We start from the raw sequence: 16,030 nt of genomic DNA on the forward strand, positions 1-16,030 counted from the left end.
TGTAGAAATCAGATTTTTAAAAATACATTCGAAATAAAGTCTAGTATCGTTTTTTCCTTATTTTTCTTCTATTTTTATTTCAAAGTGGACGCAAAAATTGGGTGATGACGAATCTGACTGTGAAATCAGCAATAAACCTTTAATATTGATAGAAATTACATATTTCATTTTCATTCTAATATGACATCAAATATTGCAAACTGGTGCATATTTAATTTCAAAATAAAACGGACCCAATGTATTATCTGTCAGCAATTCTCAATTCTGTAAAGAATTATGCTTAACCCTAATTAACACTGATATTTTTTTTAAAACAGTTTACCCATTCACAGAAGTAAAATGTAATCTATTTGGAAAGCTGGATTTTTAAATAATCATTCAGACATATGCTTTCTAAAGTGTACAACAGTGTAGTTCCTCTTCAGATGTTTAAATTCTCCAATTTTATCTAGTTCCAGTTCCTCAAATTCAAAAGAAGGAAGTACCAGTGAGCCAGAAGAAACCATTTTTCAGAATCACGTATTAGATTAAAAAATGGGTTTTAATATTAAATTAGAAAAAAATGGATGACTGTTTGTGGTTTGGGAAGAGATTTTTAATCTTTAAACCACCAGAGAAAAAGATAGGACTGCCTATCTGTGACCCCTTACTGTTATACAGCTTCAGAAGTTTCAAGGTGCCATTGACATTGGCCAAAACATATAGATATGTATAGAATTTCACATCCAGCATGCTAGCAGAACTGTAGTAAATGCATAGCAGAGTACTATCATCTTACAGTCTATGCTTGGAGCTCCGGTGCCAGCTTTCAAAACCTTTCACTAAAGTCCAAAGAGAAAGGAAGTCTTGCATTACTTCCTGGAAGGGGAAGAGAAGGTGTGCAAACGCACAGTACGTCACCACATTGGCTCCCTTCCAACAGTGCATCTTCCCCATTTACTCCATTAAAATGTTTCCTGTGCTGAGAAATCAGCCACTCTTGTGTTATCCTCGGGAGTAAACCATACCTTTGTTCCCTAGAGGGCGCTGTTTCAACCAGAAACTAAGAAATGAGCAGGGCTCTTCAAATCTGGACTTGGATTCCAAATCCAGGCCTTGTTTTCAGTTCTCCCAGGTAGTTAGTTTTGGAATTACTGATTCTGATTGGCCAGAGGCTTCACACCCGGTTCACAGGTGAAGGTCAGGTTGGGGAGCATGTGCTGATGCAGCGTGTTGCTGCACCCACCACATGACGAAACGCCTTGGAATGACGAAATGGCCATGTGTCTGCCACAGCCAGCAGTTACGTGGGCGTCCCCTTGGCCTGGTCCAGCCGCTGGGGTCCTCAGCAATGAGGATCCTGGGAGCCGGATCACCCTCAGGGAAACGCGCCACATGGCCGTAGTGCCATAACTGACGCTCCCTCACAATGCAGGTAATGTGTCTCACTCAGGACTCCTCTAGCAACCGCTCGTTCGACACAAAGTCAGGCCAGCGGTACCCAAGGAGGCTCCGATGAGACGCAGCACTCTTTGCACAGGTAAAGGAAGGCTGGAAAATTAGTTGTTTTGTGTGTTGTCATGATAGCCAAATGAAACAGGAAATGCTCTCTGGTTGCAAAATACTTGATAGATTATAGTGGGATTTTAGCCAAGTGGGAAAGGCAGCCCAAACTATGCAGAATGAGGCCTCTGACATTCACATAGTGGTTATTTCATTTTGAAGAGTCAACTCATTTATACGACGTTTGATGATAGTTCACAGCACACTTGCAATATCTGAACAAAGCACAGATCACTATGCTGCCCCTTGGTGAACTTTGTGAGACCCTTAAAGTGCCTACTCTTCTGCCAATGTTACATATCTGTAAATGTACATGTTGTAAATGTACTATTCTACTTTTCTGATTTTGCTGTATCTACACACTGTTGCCCAGGGCCAGCCCTGGGCGTTCTGGTGCCCTAGGCAAGATTCTGCTGAGCCTTGATTCACTTCTTCTGTTTCACAAGAAAAGCAGTTATAACCAGTTATAGGATGGATGGAGGGATGGATGGATGGGTCACTTGTCCCTTTTTACTTGATTTTCTCTGATGCTCAGTAAATGTTTTAGTCGCACTACCCTTCTGAGCAGAGAAAGGAATCAGGGACACCAAGAACAAGAAACTGGACTAGCAGTGGAACCAAATGCTGAAGCCATAGCTATCAAGATCAGTAACTGCAATTCCAACTAATATGTGACTAATGACAGTATGGTTCATAATCAGCTTTTGTTAAAACTAACTTAAGAAACCTGCCGACACTGAGGTTCTGCCACATCTCACTCTGCACAGCTCACAGTGACGTCACCTGACACTGATAAGAGTTCCTATGGCGACAAATGTTACCAAAAGCACATCCAACCCCACACCAGTGGTAATTCTGTTACTAGTAACGGCATCAGATGACAGCACAACAGGTAAAGTCACTTCATTATTGATAGTTTGCATGAGCAACTAAGACCTAAGTACAATGTAATTCATAGCAGCTTCCACTGCTTTAAATGTCAATTAATTACTGTACTGCTTTATTGTCTGATTATTGTCTAATATATTAATTTTTTATGGAGAATACAAAAGAACACTGCAAACTCGGTCTTCCCAATGACCCTAAATCATTAACAAGATTTCGAACATAAAATCAAAGCTACCAAAAAAATATTCACAGAAATAATCAGTTCTAATTATTATTATTATTATTATTATTATTATTATTATTATTATTATTATTATTGTTGTTGTTCTTGTTGTTCTTGTTGTTAAGTGAATTGGTCAGTGCCATAGTAGGTTATATTGTTAGAACCAATAACATATAACAATTCTATATAAAATGTTGCAGGAATCTGCCATTACTTGGTGCCTGATGCAAGCCGTCATGGGAATTTTGTAGGTAAGCTGCTTGACCTTCACTGAAGACTGTGAAGCACAGTCAGTCTTAGAGATACAATAGATCACTATCCTGTTTGTAGATTCGTACCTCAGACGTGCAGCATCAGCTGTGAAGACAATCTTCAGTTTCCGGATGTCTAATGTGCATGAAAAATTTATGATCATAGCTAAAAATAGATTTGACCTTTTTATATTTCTTGTGCTGTGGCAATGGCAATGGATTGTGTCAATGAATTTTATAATGTAAATACTGCTTATGGCAATACTGTCTCACCATAAGTGTGGAAACATAAATGTAATAAAACTATCAAGGTGTAAAGGACACAAACCATTAACTGATCAGAGGTGATTTCAGGTTCATGCTGTAGAAGATCTTTATTTCTAATGTGAGAAGTGGTGTTATAAAAAATACAAGTTTACAAGGTAAAATATTGTTTGATAGTATATTAACTTTTTAAAACCATGTTTGATAATATCCATCCATCCATCTATCCATCATCCATCCACCCATCCATCTTCCAAGTGGTTATCCAGTACCAGGCTATTGTGGGCCTGAAGCCCATCCCCAGCAGCACTGAGCACAAAGCGGGGGCAGAAGGCAGAGGAACACACTGGACGGGATACCAGTCCATCACTAGGCACACGCAAGTACGGCCACCTTTTCAGAGACACCGGTTCAAAGTCAATTCCTGACTGCATGTTTTTTTGCATTGTGGCAGGAAGCCCATTGCTACACAGGGAGAACATGCAACTGAATCTGTTGCTAGATGCCAGGCATGTGCATGGGTGGGTGTATAAGTGTGCTTGTCTAATGCTGTGATGTTGTATGAGCATGTGTATGTGTACAAGTATGTATTTGTATTTCAACCCCCCTCAGCAGATATGTACCTCACTGATTATAATATCATACGCATTTTAGGAATATTGTCATTTTTCTGTAGTGTTCTGGTTTCAGCTTAAACCCTGATTGGTAGCCTTCATATCTATTAGAGACATAGGAGATGAGGTCATGTTTGTACCCTATGCTGTCTGAATTAGGCTCCAAACCTGGATCCCGGACTAGGATAAGCTGTTAGAAGATAGGTGCATCTGTGTTATAATGTCACTTGTTCGGGGTGTACCCCAGCCTTGTGCGTCGTGCTGGCTGGGATAGGGTCCAACACCTCCATGACCCTGTCCAGGATGGACGGCCAGAAGATGAATAGATATGTAGAATAGTGTTTCTCAATCTGTTCCACAGAGAAACTCCAGATGGGAGCAAAAACATGGATTGTCTGGGGGTCCCTGAAGACCAAGCTGGAAAAGACCATCTTAGAAGATAAAGTGAAGAAAGACTTTCTGCTAAGACCAGACTTTCACACCGCATATCCCAACCAGTTTTCTTATTTTAGGATCAGAAGGGACACCAAAAGGCAAGTCACTGTCTCTAATACAGCTACAGGGACTCATACTGGTTCTCCAAGGTTACTTATTTGGCAAATAGTTCTTAAGGCGGGGGGGGGCTTCGCTGACTTAATTTGCCATCATTTTATCACAGTGTTTCCTGGCTTCTTGGCTACAGAAGGAAAAAGATTTTTGACTTGAATTAAGGAGAGTTTTGCTGCTTGTCTCTTACAGTGAAGTTATCACCAACATTTGAAGGACCTATTGGTCAGTTGTCTGCTGGGCCATCTGTGTTTACTGTAAGTTGTTTTATGCACTGTGTCGTAATGTGTCCTTGCACACCATGATGCACACAAAAACTGGTTACCACAGAAATGAGTTGCAGTACAGCAGATACATTGCATTCTACATATCTGTAAGTGGTCTCTTATGTTTGGAATAAACAATAGCAATAAAGCTTAGCGTTGTTTAATGTGATCTATATAAGTTGAATAAAAGGCCATAAGTAGAACTCAGTTATGTCCCCTGCAGCCTCATAAGGATATGTAAAAATAATGAGAAGGACTGATAATCTACACTGAATCTTATTGCCAGGCTGTTCTGATCCAGCTGGGTTCCATGACTTGGATTTTGAGATCATTTGCAGAAATCTGTCTTTCATATATGGTCACATGGTACTCAAGAATGTGAAGATAGCTGTTCCACAAGTTAATATGTTGATTCAGCACTGAACAGCTCCTATCCTGGTCTGAGTTCACTACTATATGAGTCACTAAACTCTAAAAAGATATCTGTAATAAAGAATTTCTAAATTATTCAGTTAATTGTGCGCTCATTTGTTTTAATTGGCGTTATGTAATGTCATTTACTGTATTGTTCTTTTTTAACAAGTACATGTTGTGTGATTGAGTATATTTTATTTGCATAGGACTGAATTTCGACAATTGTCACTGGGGATGTGTTTTTAACACTAAAATACTACGGTGTATTCATATTTATTACGTTGACATTGACTATGTGCTCCACCTGCACCGCAGATTTCTGCCACGTTTCACTGATGACATCATTTTTATATGTCGTAATACTGTTCTTGCAACAGGAGCGGCTAGCGAGGATATGGGAAAACATGTCGTATTGCGCATGTTCTCTAGACGCAGGGGTACAAGGGTAGAGTAGTCATTAGCAACACTACTGACATGCCGGGCAACGGGTACAACTTTAGTAAGAAACTACAACTTCCGAGAAGCAAGGGGCGAAAAATAACATCCACTAGTATGAAGTTCGGTTGGATATTTTGCTGTTTCCTGGTTAGATTGCCAGCCATTTTGGATTCTACACGACTAACCTCTCGGTTTTTTTGGGAGTAGTTACTTTTTTAATCTGAAAGAGAACTTGAAGCTAGCGAATCAATTCCAGTAATTCATAGCTAAGCCTTTTTACAAGAAGAGCGTTTTATTGTCACCTGCCAACGATGAACCCTGAATAGTAAGTGAAACACAATAATGACTGGCTGGTCGGAGAGTGTTTGAACTGTAGCTAATCAACGCCGTAGTGAAAAAGTATAGCTAGTAAAGTGACAGCAGTTTATGGGTGAAAAGAGACGAATAGGTAAGTCTGTTAGGGCCAGTTTGCTATGACACGACCGTTCCAAGGAGTACCCGTGCTGTTGCGACGGCCTATCTAGCTAACCAGCTGCCTTGGTGCTGGGTAGCTTTTATTTTAAACATTTCGTTTGGACAACTTCCTAAAATATGTGTGTGAATGTGTTGCTAATCGAACGTTTAATTATTTACATTGCTAGCAAATCTGGCCGTTACGGGGTAAAACACAACTGTATGATAAATGACAATAGTCTGAGGAAATTGTCCTTGTCATAATCTCATAGACATGTAACTGAAACTGGATTTTTACAAGTCAAAACTATTTATTACCATTCAAAGAATTTGGTTTAGTTGCCTAGGCTTTTGAAAAAGTCAAGTACCGAGAAAGCCGGCAGAGATGGACCACGGCAGCTAGCTATGGTCAGGTCATTGCGTACTTGCGCGTACCCGACCTGGCTCGGTTTTGTTTTTAGCCGCTTAGCTACCTACACTTATTTTAGCCCAGTCAGTTGTCATCAGCATTGGCCTGTAAAACGCAGGTCATAATCCCCCGTGCGATCTGATCAGAGGGGCTTTTCGTAAATAAGACGCAGCCGGTCATGGGCTGCTCACATGCTTTTCTTGCAACACTGTTATTAGGCAATCGCTACTAAGAGTTATATTCCTGTCTTAGTCTGTTCGATTTGCAAACAACCCGCTGTTGAAATGGTTAACAGGTTCCGTTACGGTACCTGTAGTAATCTTTCTATCCGTCTATCCTGGTCACGCTGTCCCAGAAACCGTGGCATGCCTCCTGAACGGGATGCACATCCATGGCAGGGCACATAGAAACACACACACTCGCATGCACATTCACACACTGTTACACATTCAGATGCTGCATGTATTTGGACTGAGGTATGGATCCTGAACAACATGAGGAGAATATGCAGAGGATGTCGACAGAGCTCTCTGAGTCTCATTAGACTTAAGATACAGTATGCCAATAGAATGTCACCTGGTTAGAAGGAGCGGTATAACTGCAGAGAAGTTCCCCATCCTTGGGTCTTTCTAGCCATTAGTAGGACCATGTTAGGGCTTCTGTGACATGGTGTTATGGTATTTGGGAGCTAGCCGAGGTAATGTTGGCCTTAGGACTCTTTTTATTGCAGTGATACAGCTGACTAAACATTGCCTGTAAGTTTGCATCTTATTTCTTCATTTATGTTCCTCTAACACAATCAGCCTGTTACACTGTCTTAATCAGATCTTCTGCAAACCTTTCCCCCAGAGTTAACCTTTTTCAGACTTGATCACCCTTTTTAAAGCAAGGATGGGAAAAGCCCCTTAGACCGGTTTTGTATAGCCTCACCTTTTAAATGTTGTTTGGACAATCCTTCCGCCACACCTGATCTTCATCTTGCAACACTGAATATGTTGTTAGTTTAGTTGACTGTAAACCTCACCAGGCACCACCCCATAAAGGCCCAGCTTGGATTTCCTCTTTAAAAACATAGTTTCCTTAGATTATAAATGGGTGGCCGTTTGAAACATTCAGCTCCAGAATATATCCATTAAAGAAAATGTCAAGAGCAGGTGAATAATGGCCTGTTGAGTCACTGGCACACTATTCCATTTTAATGGCTGCATGCAACATTATTCGGTTAAATATATATAATGCCCTTAAACGTTGTTTGTAGCTCTAGCTAGTGTCCTGAAAATACATTCGTTATGCAAAGATGTGAATTAGGCAACGATCAACAACATGAGAGATTGTGGTATGCCATTGAAGATGAATAACATTTTAATATTTATCGCCTTACTGTATAGTCATCCATGCTAGCAGATATGAGCTCTGGGACAATCTTGTCCAGCTGCAGTGCCTGTGTGTGACAGTGGGACCTGATTCTTTTGCACAGCCTTGTAACTTATCCCAGCGGGGATTCATTACTAACTCTCCTGTAAACAGTACGCTCCTGTCACCTGAGATGTTAGTAGCCCAATATCTGCTAGCTTAAGTTTCTAGACAGACCATTTCTTTTTGAATCCTGTCCAGTGGCGTCTTTTTTTTTTTCTTTTTATGGATTCCTTACAGCTGTATTAAAGATATTGAGGCACCTTCCTTCTGCTGAAATTGCAGTGTGCTGTTTTCTCTAAAAAATAATTGCCTGCATTCAAACGTCATATGGTCTGTTTCTGGGCTTTCATCGAAGGTTTTTTCATTTTGTGAATGAAATCCAAGCTGAACGAATGTTTCCTTAGGGCTGAACAGAAAGGGTGTGGAATACAACGTGGCTGGTTTTCCTAAACCCTAGGAAAACACCTCACTGCGCCCATGGCGCCTATTGAAGACATGCACTGGCATGGCTCTCTGTCTCAGGACGAGCCACCGCACCATTGATTTGCAGCCCCCGGTGCCTTTTCTGCTCATACTCATGATGTGCAGGCTGTCTCCTGACACCCCCAGGCACGGGTCACCTCACTGGAGGGCTTGGCTCCCACCCTGTCCAAAATACAAGCCCCTCCCAGCCACACCCAGACTGTGCCCAGTGACTCAAGTCCACGCCCTCTGCACCTGAGTCACAGTTCTGTGCCGCTTTGCTTTAATCATTGTGCAATTAATTCGCCTATTAGAGCCGTCTTAGCAAACAGCTTTCATTTTTTTTGCTAATGACTTATGTATTGTCCTAATTAAAAGCTAGAAAGTCGATCTTTATGAAGGTTTACATGGGAAAATGTTAATGCGATTCATTTACAACTCAGGACAGCAGAATATCATTTATACGCAGGAGTTTTTGTGTCAAGTTAATTAGGAATAATCTTTCAGATCTCTAATTATTCCAACTTAATGTCCTCTGTGAGCTTAGAATTAATAGACCATTACTTCTCGCAAAGTTGTGGCATAACTACCCACTTTTAAAAACGCTGTTCAAAAGAATCCTTAAATGCTGTTAGTCAAATCATAGTCAGTATTTAAATGGTAGGTCAACCATGCCTAGATATTGAGTGATGGAAGGGGACCCCAGGGCCTGCCTCGCGTACCAGCTGCTGTGCCTTTTTCATATGGGAACGGCAGGTGCAGCTGGGGTGGAGTCAGAGGAGGTGGGGGGGTAGCACCAGCTGCTTGAGGCGGGTGCTGGGTGGGGGATTGGTGTGTGAGCAGTTTCATGGGGTTGAGGAGAGAGTGGAGGTGTTTCAGAAATACAGCCAGTGTAGATCCTTATTAATTGTCCTTGTCCAAGTTGGGGCTGCCTGGTTCCGATGCTCGACAGCTCACAGAACACTGTGGCGCTGTCTGTCGGCGCTGCTGCTGAGCACTTTGCTGTGATTTATTGGTGTTTATCTCCCAGCAGCACAGCACCAAGACAATTCTCTTTTCACATGGTTCACACTAAAAGGCCCAGTGACAAGTGAAGGACATTTACTTATCAGAATGATATTTGCATGTTTTATTTTTAGCTAATTGTTTGTTTAAGGTAATTTTAGGAGTATTTGCTAGACACACAGTTTAATGGCAATTTTTGAAATTGTTCTCTTAATTTTGAATGAAATTTAGGGTTATTTTATCCATATGGATAAAGTTTTCCTATGTATAGGAGGAAAAAAAAAGACAAAAATGGAAATCAGGAAATTATTAATTGGGTATATCTCAATTATTTACCAAAAAAATATATATTTGAATGGAGAAAGATTTTCATATGGTCCTGCAAATGATGGCTCATGTTGAACTGATACCCTTATTCCATCTAAAGAATGGGTTAAGAGTTCATTTTGGAGCTCACTTTGTGTGCGGATGGTGGAAACAGTTGAAGTACATTGGATGTTAACTGATTGGACAGTATTAGTAAAGGGGGTGTACTGCAAGGGTCATAACCTCACTGTGATCATGTGATTGGAATAGTTGCCTCCCGTGCATGTCAACCACAATCTATTACACATCAAAAGCATTTTTATTCAAACCACACAAAGAAATTGTACTGTTGATCAAGTAACAATGGGCCAAATTATATAACTCTGTATATCTCTGTAACACTGTGTTTTGGAACAAAATGCTGTTTCACAGAGTTGGCTTAATACATAAGAATTGAATAATTTTATCTTTCCTGGCCAAAAAAAAAATGTCTAGGTCCAAGGTGGCATGGTGTGGGTAGAGCTGGGCGATATGGCCTAAAAATAAAATCTCAGATTTTTTTCACAATAAATCTGATTTTCGATTTTAATCGATTTTCCCCTCCCCTACTCAAAAACAAACTACAGATGACAAATAAATGGTTCAAAACAAGTTTTAACTTTATTTATTTTCATTTATTTAGTGCTATCTGACCAGCCAAAAAAGATGCTTGTAAGTGAGATGGCAGACCACGCCATTGTAAACACTTTTAGAAACTTGTAAAAACTTTTAGCATGTTAATGAATCCCGGCTTTTCCACAGTATGTATGGGCACCATGTCTTCCGCAGTATACATGGCGACCGCGTTTATCGCCTCCCACCGTGCCCCATTCTTATCATATGGCACACAGTTCGAAAACGTGTCAGGGACGGTTGCTTGCTTAACTTTGGATGTTGTGCTGGTGCTGAGGCTATTTTCATTTCGCTGGGAGCTGCACTTCTCCCACTCCGCTGCGTGCCTCTGCTTTAGGTGCTGGAATAAATTTGTCATGCTGCTTCCTTTGGTTGCAACAGTTTTCAAACAGACTTTGCAAGGAGGACTCGTTTGGTCTGTGTCCGACATTTAGCTTCTAAAGTGCAGTGATTCAGCTGCTTTGCTCTCTCTAATGTAACTAATGAGCATCTTGGCGCAGCCTAGCAAGTGAAGGATCATAACACAATGAACCACCATATTTGAGATGTAGTTGTGTGATTCAACTAGAAACCTTATTCTGGTAAATATAATTTGTCCCAAAGGTTTCATTAAAAAGCATAAGTTTGCGCGTACCAGCTGAAGGTGGTAGGTCATGAGAACAGTGTGTTCCTGCAGTCAGTTGAACCTGTTCCTTTTCTTCTCTGCTCCCCAGTGATTATTTATTCAAGCTGCTCCTGATTGGTGACTCCGGCGTTGGGAAGTCGTGCCTCCTCCTTCGGTTTGCAGTAAGTGCCCTTTCCTCTCTCATCCTTCCTCTTTTTGCTACTGGAGATGACAAACACCGCCCCATTTCACACACAGTCATGTGCACTGGTATCAGCTTTCCTGGCACAGTAGAGTGTTGGTTTTGGTTGATTGGTTCATGTTCAGATAAATTATATACATATGCATTTAGCTGTCGAAACGGTGATTGCGAAGTTCAGTGCCCAACATAGTTACCCCATAGTGCTTTACAATATGCATATACAGACCACCCGTGCATTCTGTGAACTGGTGGAGAGGAACAAGGGTCCCTTAGGTTGGGATAGTAAGAGGGGGAAGGGTTCTAGGGGTGCAAGATCAGCTGGCTACCCACTGCTCCTGGATAACCATAGAAATTCAGCTGGAAGTCAAGATATCAGCTGCTTAGTGGCTGGTTTGGTTCTGGGCAAGTATCATCTGCTGCATTTTTTCTAGTTTGCTATTAAGATGTGGTATGGAGTCGTCATTATCAGGGCCAAGATTATCTTACAGTGTTGTCGTTGACCTGAGGCACCAGGGGAAAGCTGAGTAGAGACGTAGAAGGCCAGAGAATTCCTAGAATGTGAACCGAAGCTGTCGAAACACCATGCAGACTGGAGGCACCATGACGAGCAGCGGCACTGTATGGCGAGGATAGCCCTGTGCTCACCGGAGTGTCTTCTCCCTCTCCAGGATGACACTTACACAGAGAGCTACATTAGCACCATTGGTGTGGACTTCAAGATCAGAACTATAGAATTAGACGGCAAGACCATCAAACTTCAGATCGTAAGTAGCTATTCGAGTGGCATCATTCGCATCTCCATCCACTAACAGGTGCTCGGCCTACAGCCAAGGTATTTGTGGTAGCACTCGACGGCCTGCTTTCCTTATTCTCACAGTGGGACACAGCAGGTCAGGAGCGTTTTCGCACCATCACATCGAGCTACTACAGAGGAGCGCATGGCATTATTGTAGTTTACGATGTCACAGACCAGGTGGGTTACCTTCTGCTTCTTAGTTGTTGTCGTTTTTGTTTTATGTGGGAATAGATCATGCAGAGATCTGTATACATCTTTTATATTTCTTTCTTTTATTTTTCTCTTCCCAGGAGTCTTTCAATAATGTTAAACAGTGGCTACAGGAGATTGATCGCTATGCCAGTGAAAACGTTAATAAGTTATTGGTTGGGAACAAGTGTGACCTTACAACAAAGAAGGTGGTGGATTACACAACAGCCAAGGTACTGATTTCCTAATGAAGGGCCTTTCCTGTTTGCTAATTTGCAGGGGAAATTGTTTCGTAGACTGAATTTTGTGTGTTTAATTTTTCGGAAGTCTTTTTTGCATCTGACTGTTTAGCATTTCGAATAAATCTTTAAAAAGTGAAGAAAGTATAATGAAAGATAGTTATAGTAAGATTAAATCTTTGGAAAATGCAGGCCCGATATATAAACTTGTAAAATGATCTTGATTACATTTTAACTGTTTATAACAGTTTAACTGCTTATAACAGTCCTCAAATTCTAAATTTGCTTATTCAAATTTTCATCCTTAGCCCTATTTATACCTTGACTTTGTTTGCATTCTGTTTATCTGGTTGAAAGAATTGCAGAATCCTTGGCCCCTCCTTATTTAAAATTAACTTAGTCGACACACAAAAGGGACAGGTGACATGAGGAACAGGTGACATGAGGAACAGCACCTTTATCAGGATCTGAGAATGGATCCTTGAGGATCCTTTTACCTGATGTTTGATGTGGACAGTTCTTTGATTTTTCTGTTTAGTAGGTTGGTTCGGGGTTCCCAATAAATCCTGGTTTCCCTTTCAGGAATTTGCGGACTCCCTCGGCATCCCCTTCTTGGAGACCAGCGCGAAAAATGCCACCAATGTAGAGCAAGCTTTCATGACTATGGCGGCTGAGATCAAGAAGAGGATGGGTCCCGGAGCTGCCGCCGGCGGGTCTGAGAAGTCCAACGTCAAGATCCAGAGCACTCCGGTGAAGCCTGCCTCTGGGGGGTGCTGCTGAGCCTCTCCTCCCCAACCCCCCCCTCCTCAAACCCCTGCCCCAGTTTCTGGTGCAACACCACCTCGTTCCACAGTCAGAAAGACAGAGGAAGATGGCGATGGAGAGAAACATGTTAAGTTGCCTGAATTGTACTGTATGTAGCCGCACTACCAGAAATTCTCAAACAAAAAAAGGAAAAAAAAAAAAAAAAGGTCAACAATTCAATGAACTTGGCCCAAACTCCTGCCCCCGACTGGCTGCTTCTGTGTCCACCGTTGAGACTTCAGATCCCATCTTCACAGTTATTTAAAGTCTCAGAGTTCAGGGTTACCCATGTGAATTAGAATGAGTGTATATCTCGCAGCATTCCCGCCGCTGGTCTGCCTCGCGGCCGGTTCCTTTCTCCTGGCGTTTGTGTCCATGTCTGTAGGCATTTGTCTCATGATGACGATGACGAAGTTTCTGCCAACATCTGTTCACCGATAGCGCAGGTGTTCCCACTGTATGGAGGATGTCGCGTGACGCTTGTGTAAATACGTGCACGTGGGTTTCCGTGCACGCATCCGCGTACGTCTGCGGCAGCCGCCTGGACAGTCACGGCCCATGTCCAGTAGACCTAGGAACGCGTTAACCTGTGTGGTGTGTGCGTGCTCACGTAACGTATGTAGGTGTGAGTGTGCATGTGTGCGTGTGACCTGAGCCCTGTACAGAAAGAACCAGAATAAATTCCATTATCTGATGACTAGTGTAACTTTGTTATCTCTGCATTTCCTTTGTGTCTGCAGACTTGTAATTATTGATGCAAGCTCCCTACCCCTGAAAAAACCTGAAGAAATGTTTAATAAACATTTTACTTATTGGAATTCTTACCTGAGTGTATAAAAACTTTTTTGTTTGGTATTTAACCTACAATTTTTGTTCTGTTCATAAATATTTTACTTTATAATAATGATTGTGTCAGCAATATGGCTGAAACCTACGAGCAGGCTGACATAAGGGGACGATGTCAAAAATGCGTATAAGGCGCTATGTTAATTTTCATAAAGCGAACCGAGTCCAGTTTTAAATTAGCTAGATTTCTGGGCTGGTCTATTATAAAAGGGATCCTCAGATCTGCTGCTGTATTTACTTAGGTTGATGGCATGATTGTTGTTATATAGGTTTGATTTGATATTAGCGTTTGTTAAAGGTTTCATACTCTGTACCTTATTTAACGTCTTAAGCAACATGTATCAGGTCATATTTAATATAGTCATTGAATTATTGTACTTTCCCAATGGCTTAATGTGGTTGCAAGGGCTTGCCATAGTTTATGCATTAAAGAAATCCTAAATCGTTCTTGTATCAGTCGATTCCAAAATTCCGAAGTTGACTGTAAAGTGCTTTAGAATGAATCGGAAAATAACGCACAGGAGCTTTCGGTACCTCTTCCTGTGCTCCCGAGGTTTTTTTTAATTTTAGCTAGTCTAGTTTAAATGCAAATGTGGCAAATTCAGCACAGTTTGCGTATTTAGTTTTTGTGCCCTTTTTCTTAAGTGTTACTTTGTAAAATTACCCTGCAGAATTAGCATTTCTTTTCCACAGATTAAATGGTTTGTATAAAGGCATGCAAATACACCTCAGTTCCCATAACTTTTTTTCTTGTGGGAACTGAGCGACTGAGCAGTAGATTTTTTTTCTCTCTAAACAAAGAATCCTTACTTTCTGTTGCTGCACTCAGTGGTTAGTTTAATAGGTACATCTGCTCACTAATGCAAAGGGTCAATCGTGGCTGCAAATGAATACATGCAGCACACACAGGGTCAGGAGGTTCACTTACTGTTTGTCTGAGCGTGAAAACTGCTGAGACGCCTGATCGAAGTCATTTTGAAAATGGTGTTACTTGCTGTCAGACATGCTGGGTCTAGCATCTCAGAAATTGTCACTTTTCTCGGATTTTCACACGCTGCAGTGTCTAGAGTTTGCAGCGAATGGTGTGATGAACAAATAAAACATCCAGTCAGTGGCATTTCTGTGGCTGTAGAATATCCAATTTGACAGGAAGGCCGCAAGTGCAATAATAACTAAAACTAACACTAGCGTTCAGAACGGCTTCTCTGAACACACACCTCATCTACCTTTGTAGTGGTTCTGGAGCCAAATATGTATCCTGCCTGGTATTAGCTAGGTTTACCTAAACAGGATTGCCACCAAGTATGTATATGTAGTTTGGTTAATACTTAAAAAATCAGGGTTATTGAATAACTCATTCTACAGAAATTCTGATTAGCTTTTACTAAATCGGCCAATATATCAAGCAAGTAAGTATGTGGTAAGATGGGCAGAGATACACTTTGCGCTTCAGAATGTCAGTTGTATGCATGTGTCCATGTAATGATTTACAGGAGTGACCTGAGTTAATGGTTTAATCTTTCACAATTGTTTATGCTGAATTGAATAAATGGTATTTGTTTGATCTAGACTGGCATTGTGTTTTGAGGTTTACTGTCCAGTTGCTGTAGGTCTTACCTATTGAGGTCCAGCGTAGCCTTCAAGCACCATGGAGATTAAGGTAGTGTTGTGTATGTTTTAATTAATACTATTGTGATGCTTTAAAACTATCTATAAAAATCCTATGTTTTGTCCTTCTGGGTTATTTGACTGATCATGAGGCCGTGTGATTGCTTACAGGAAGCTTCACCTTCTGGCTGCCGCCATTTCTGGTGTCAAAGTCTATATTATTAATGAAACACATAAAAAGTGCAGCGATGCAGACGTGTCGGCTTTCAGGCATTGTGCTTGCTAGCTTTTCACCTTTAAGGGGAGCTTCCTTTTCCCTGGCCTCGTGCTGAACCACAGTACCAGCTGGTGTGGCACAAACAAGACGTGATACATTGTGTTGAGGGCTTAATTATAATATTCTGGTTTACACCGTTATTACCTGCGCAGATTCTGTGTGGTAAAGTCCTTGTCACATCTGATCACGTGAAGGTGATTTTCTGACAGAACATGCAACAAGGTGATGTCATGGCTCAGTGCGTAATTCCGTTGCATCATGATTTGGGGATTCAAATGGCACCCTAGCCGATCACT

General features: G+C 41.4%; 1 protein-coding gene across 1 annotated transcript; it reads left to right on the top strand.

Annotated features, from left to right (window-relative positions):
* The first annotated feature begins 5,568 nt into the window (after window positions 1–5,568).
* LOC111850752 (ras-related protein Rab-1A-like) lies at window positions 5,569–15,419 on the top strand. Its single transcript, XM_023824959.2, has 6 exons — window positions 5,569–5,771; window positions 10,883–10,955; window positions 11,644–11,739; window positions 11,853–11,948; window positions 12,062–12,193; window positions 12,782–15,419. The coding sequence occupies exons 1-6, from the start codon at window positions 5,758–5,760 to the stop codon at window positions 12,977–12,979; spliced, it is 609 nt and encodes a 202-aa protein (XP_023680727.1). The 5' UTR covers window positions 5,569–5,757; the 3' UTR covers window positions 12,980–15,419.
* The last annotated feature ends 611 nt before the right edge of the window (window positions 15,420–16,030 follow it).

Source organism: Paramormyrops kingsleyae, chromosome 20, assembly GCF_048594095.1.
Source record: "Paramormyrops kingsleyae isolate MSU_618 chromosome 20, PKINGS_0.4, whole genome shotgun sequence".
Classification (NCBI taxonomy): domain Eukaryota; kingdom Metazoa; phylum Chordata; class Actinopteri; order Osteoglossiformes; family Mormyridae; genus Paramormyrops; species Paramormyrops kingsleyae.

What these genes read in the sequence shown, in the direction of transcription:
- LOC111850752 (XM_023824959.2), top strand. An exon ending in AGACCATCAAACTTCAGATC is followed by an intron (nt 11,740 to 11,852) that starts GTAAGTAGCTAT and finishes TTATTCTCACAG; the next exon opens with TGGGACACAGCAGGTCAGGA. An exon ending in TTTACGATGTCACAGACCAG is followed by an intron (nt 11,949 to 12,061) that starts GTGGGTTACCTT and finishes TTCTCTTCCCAG; the next exon opens with GAGTCTTTCAATAATGTTAA.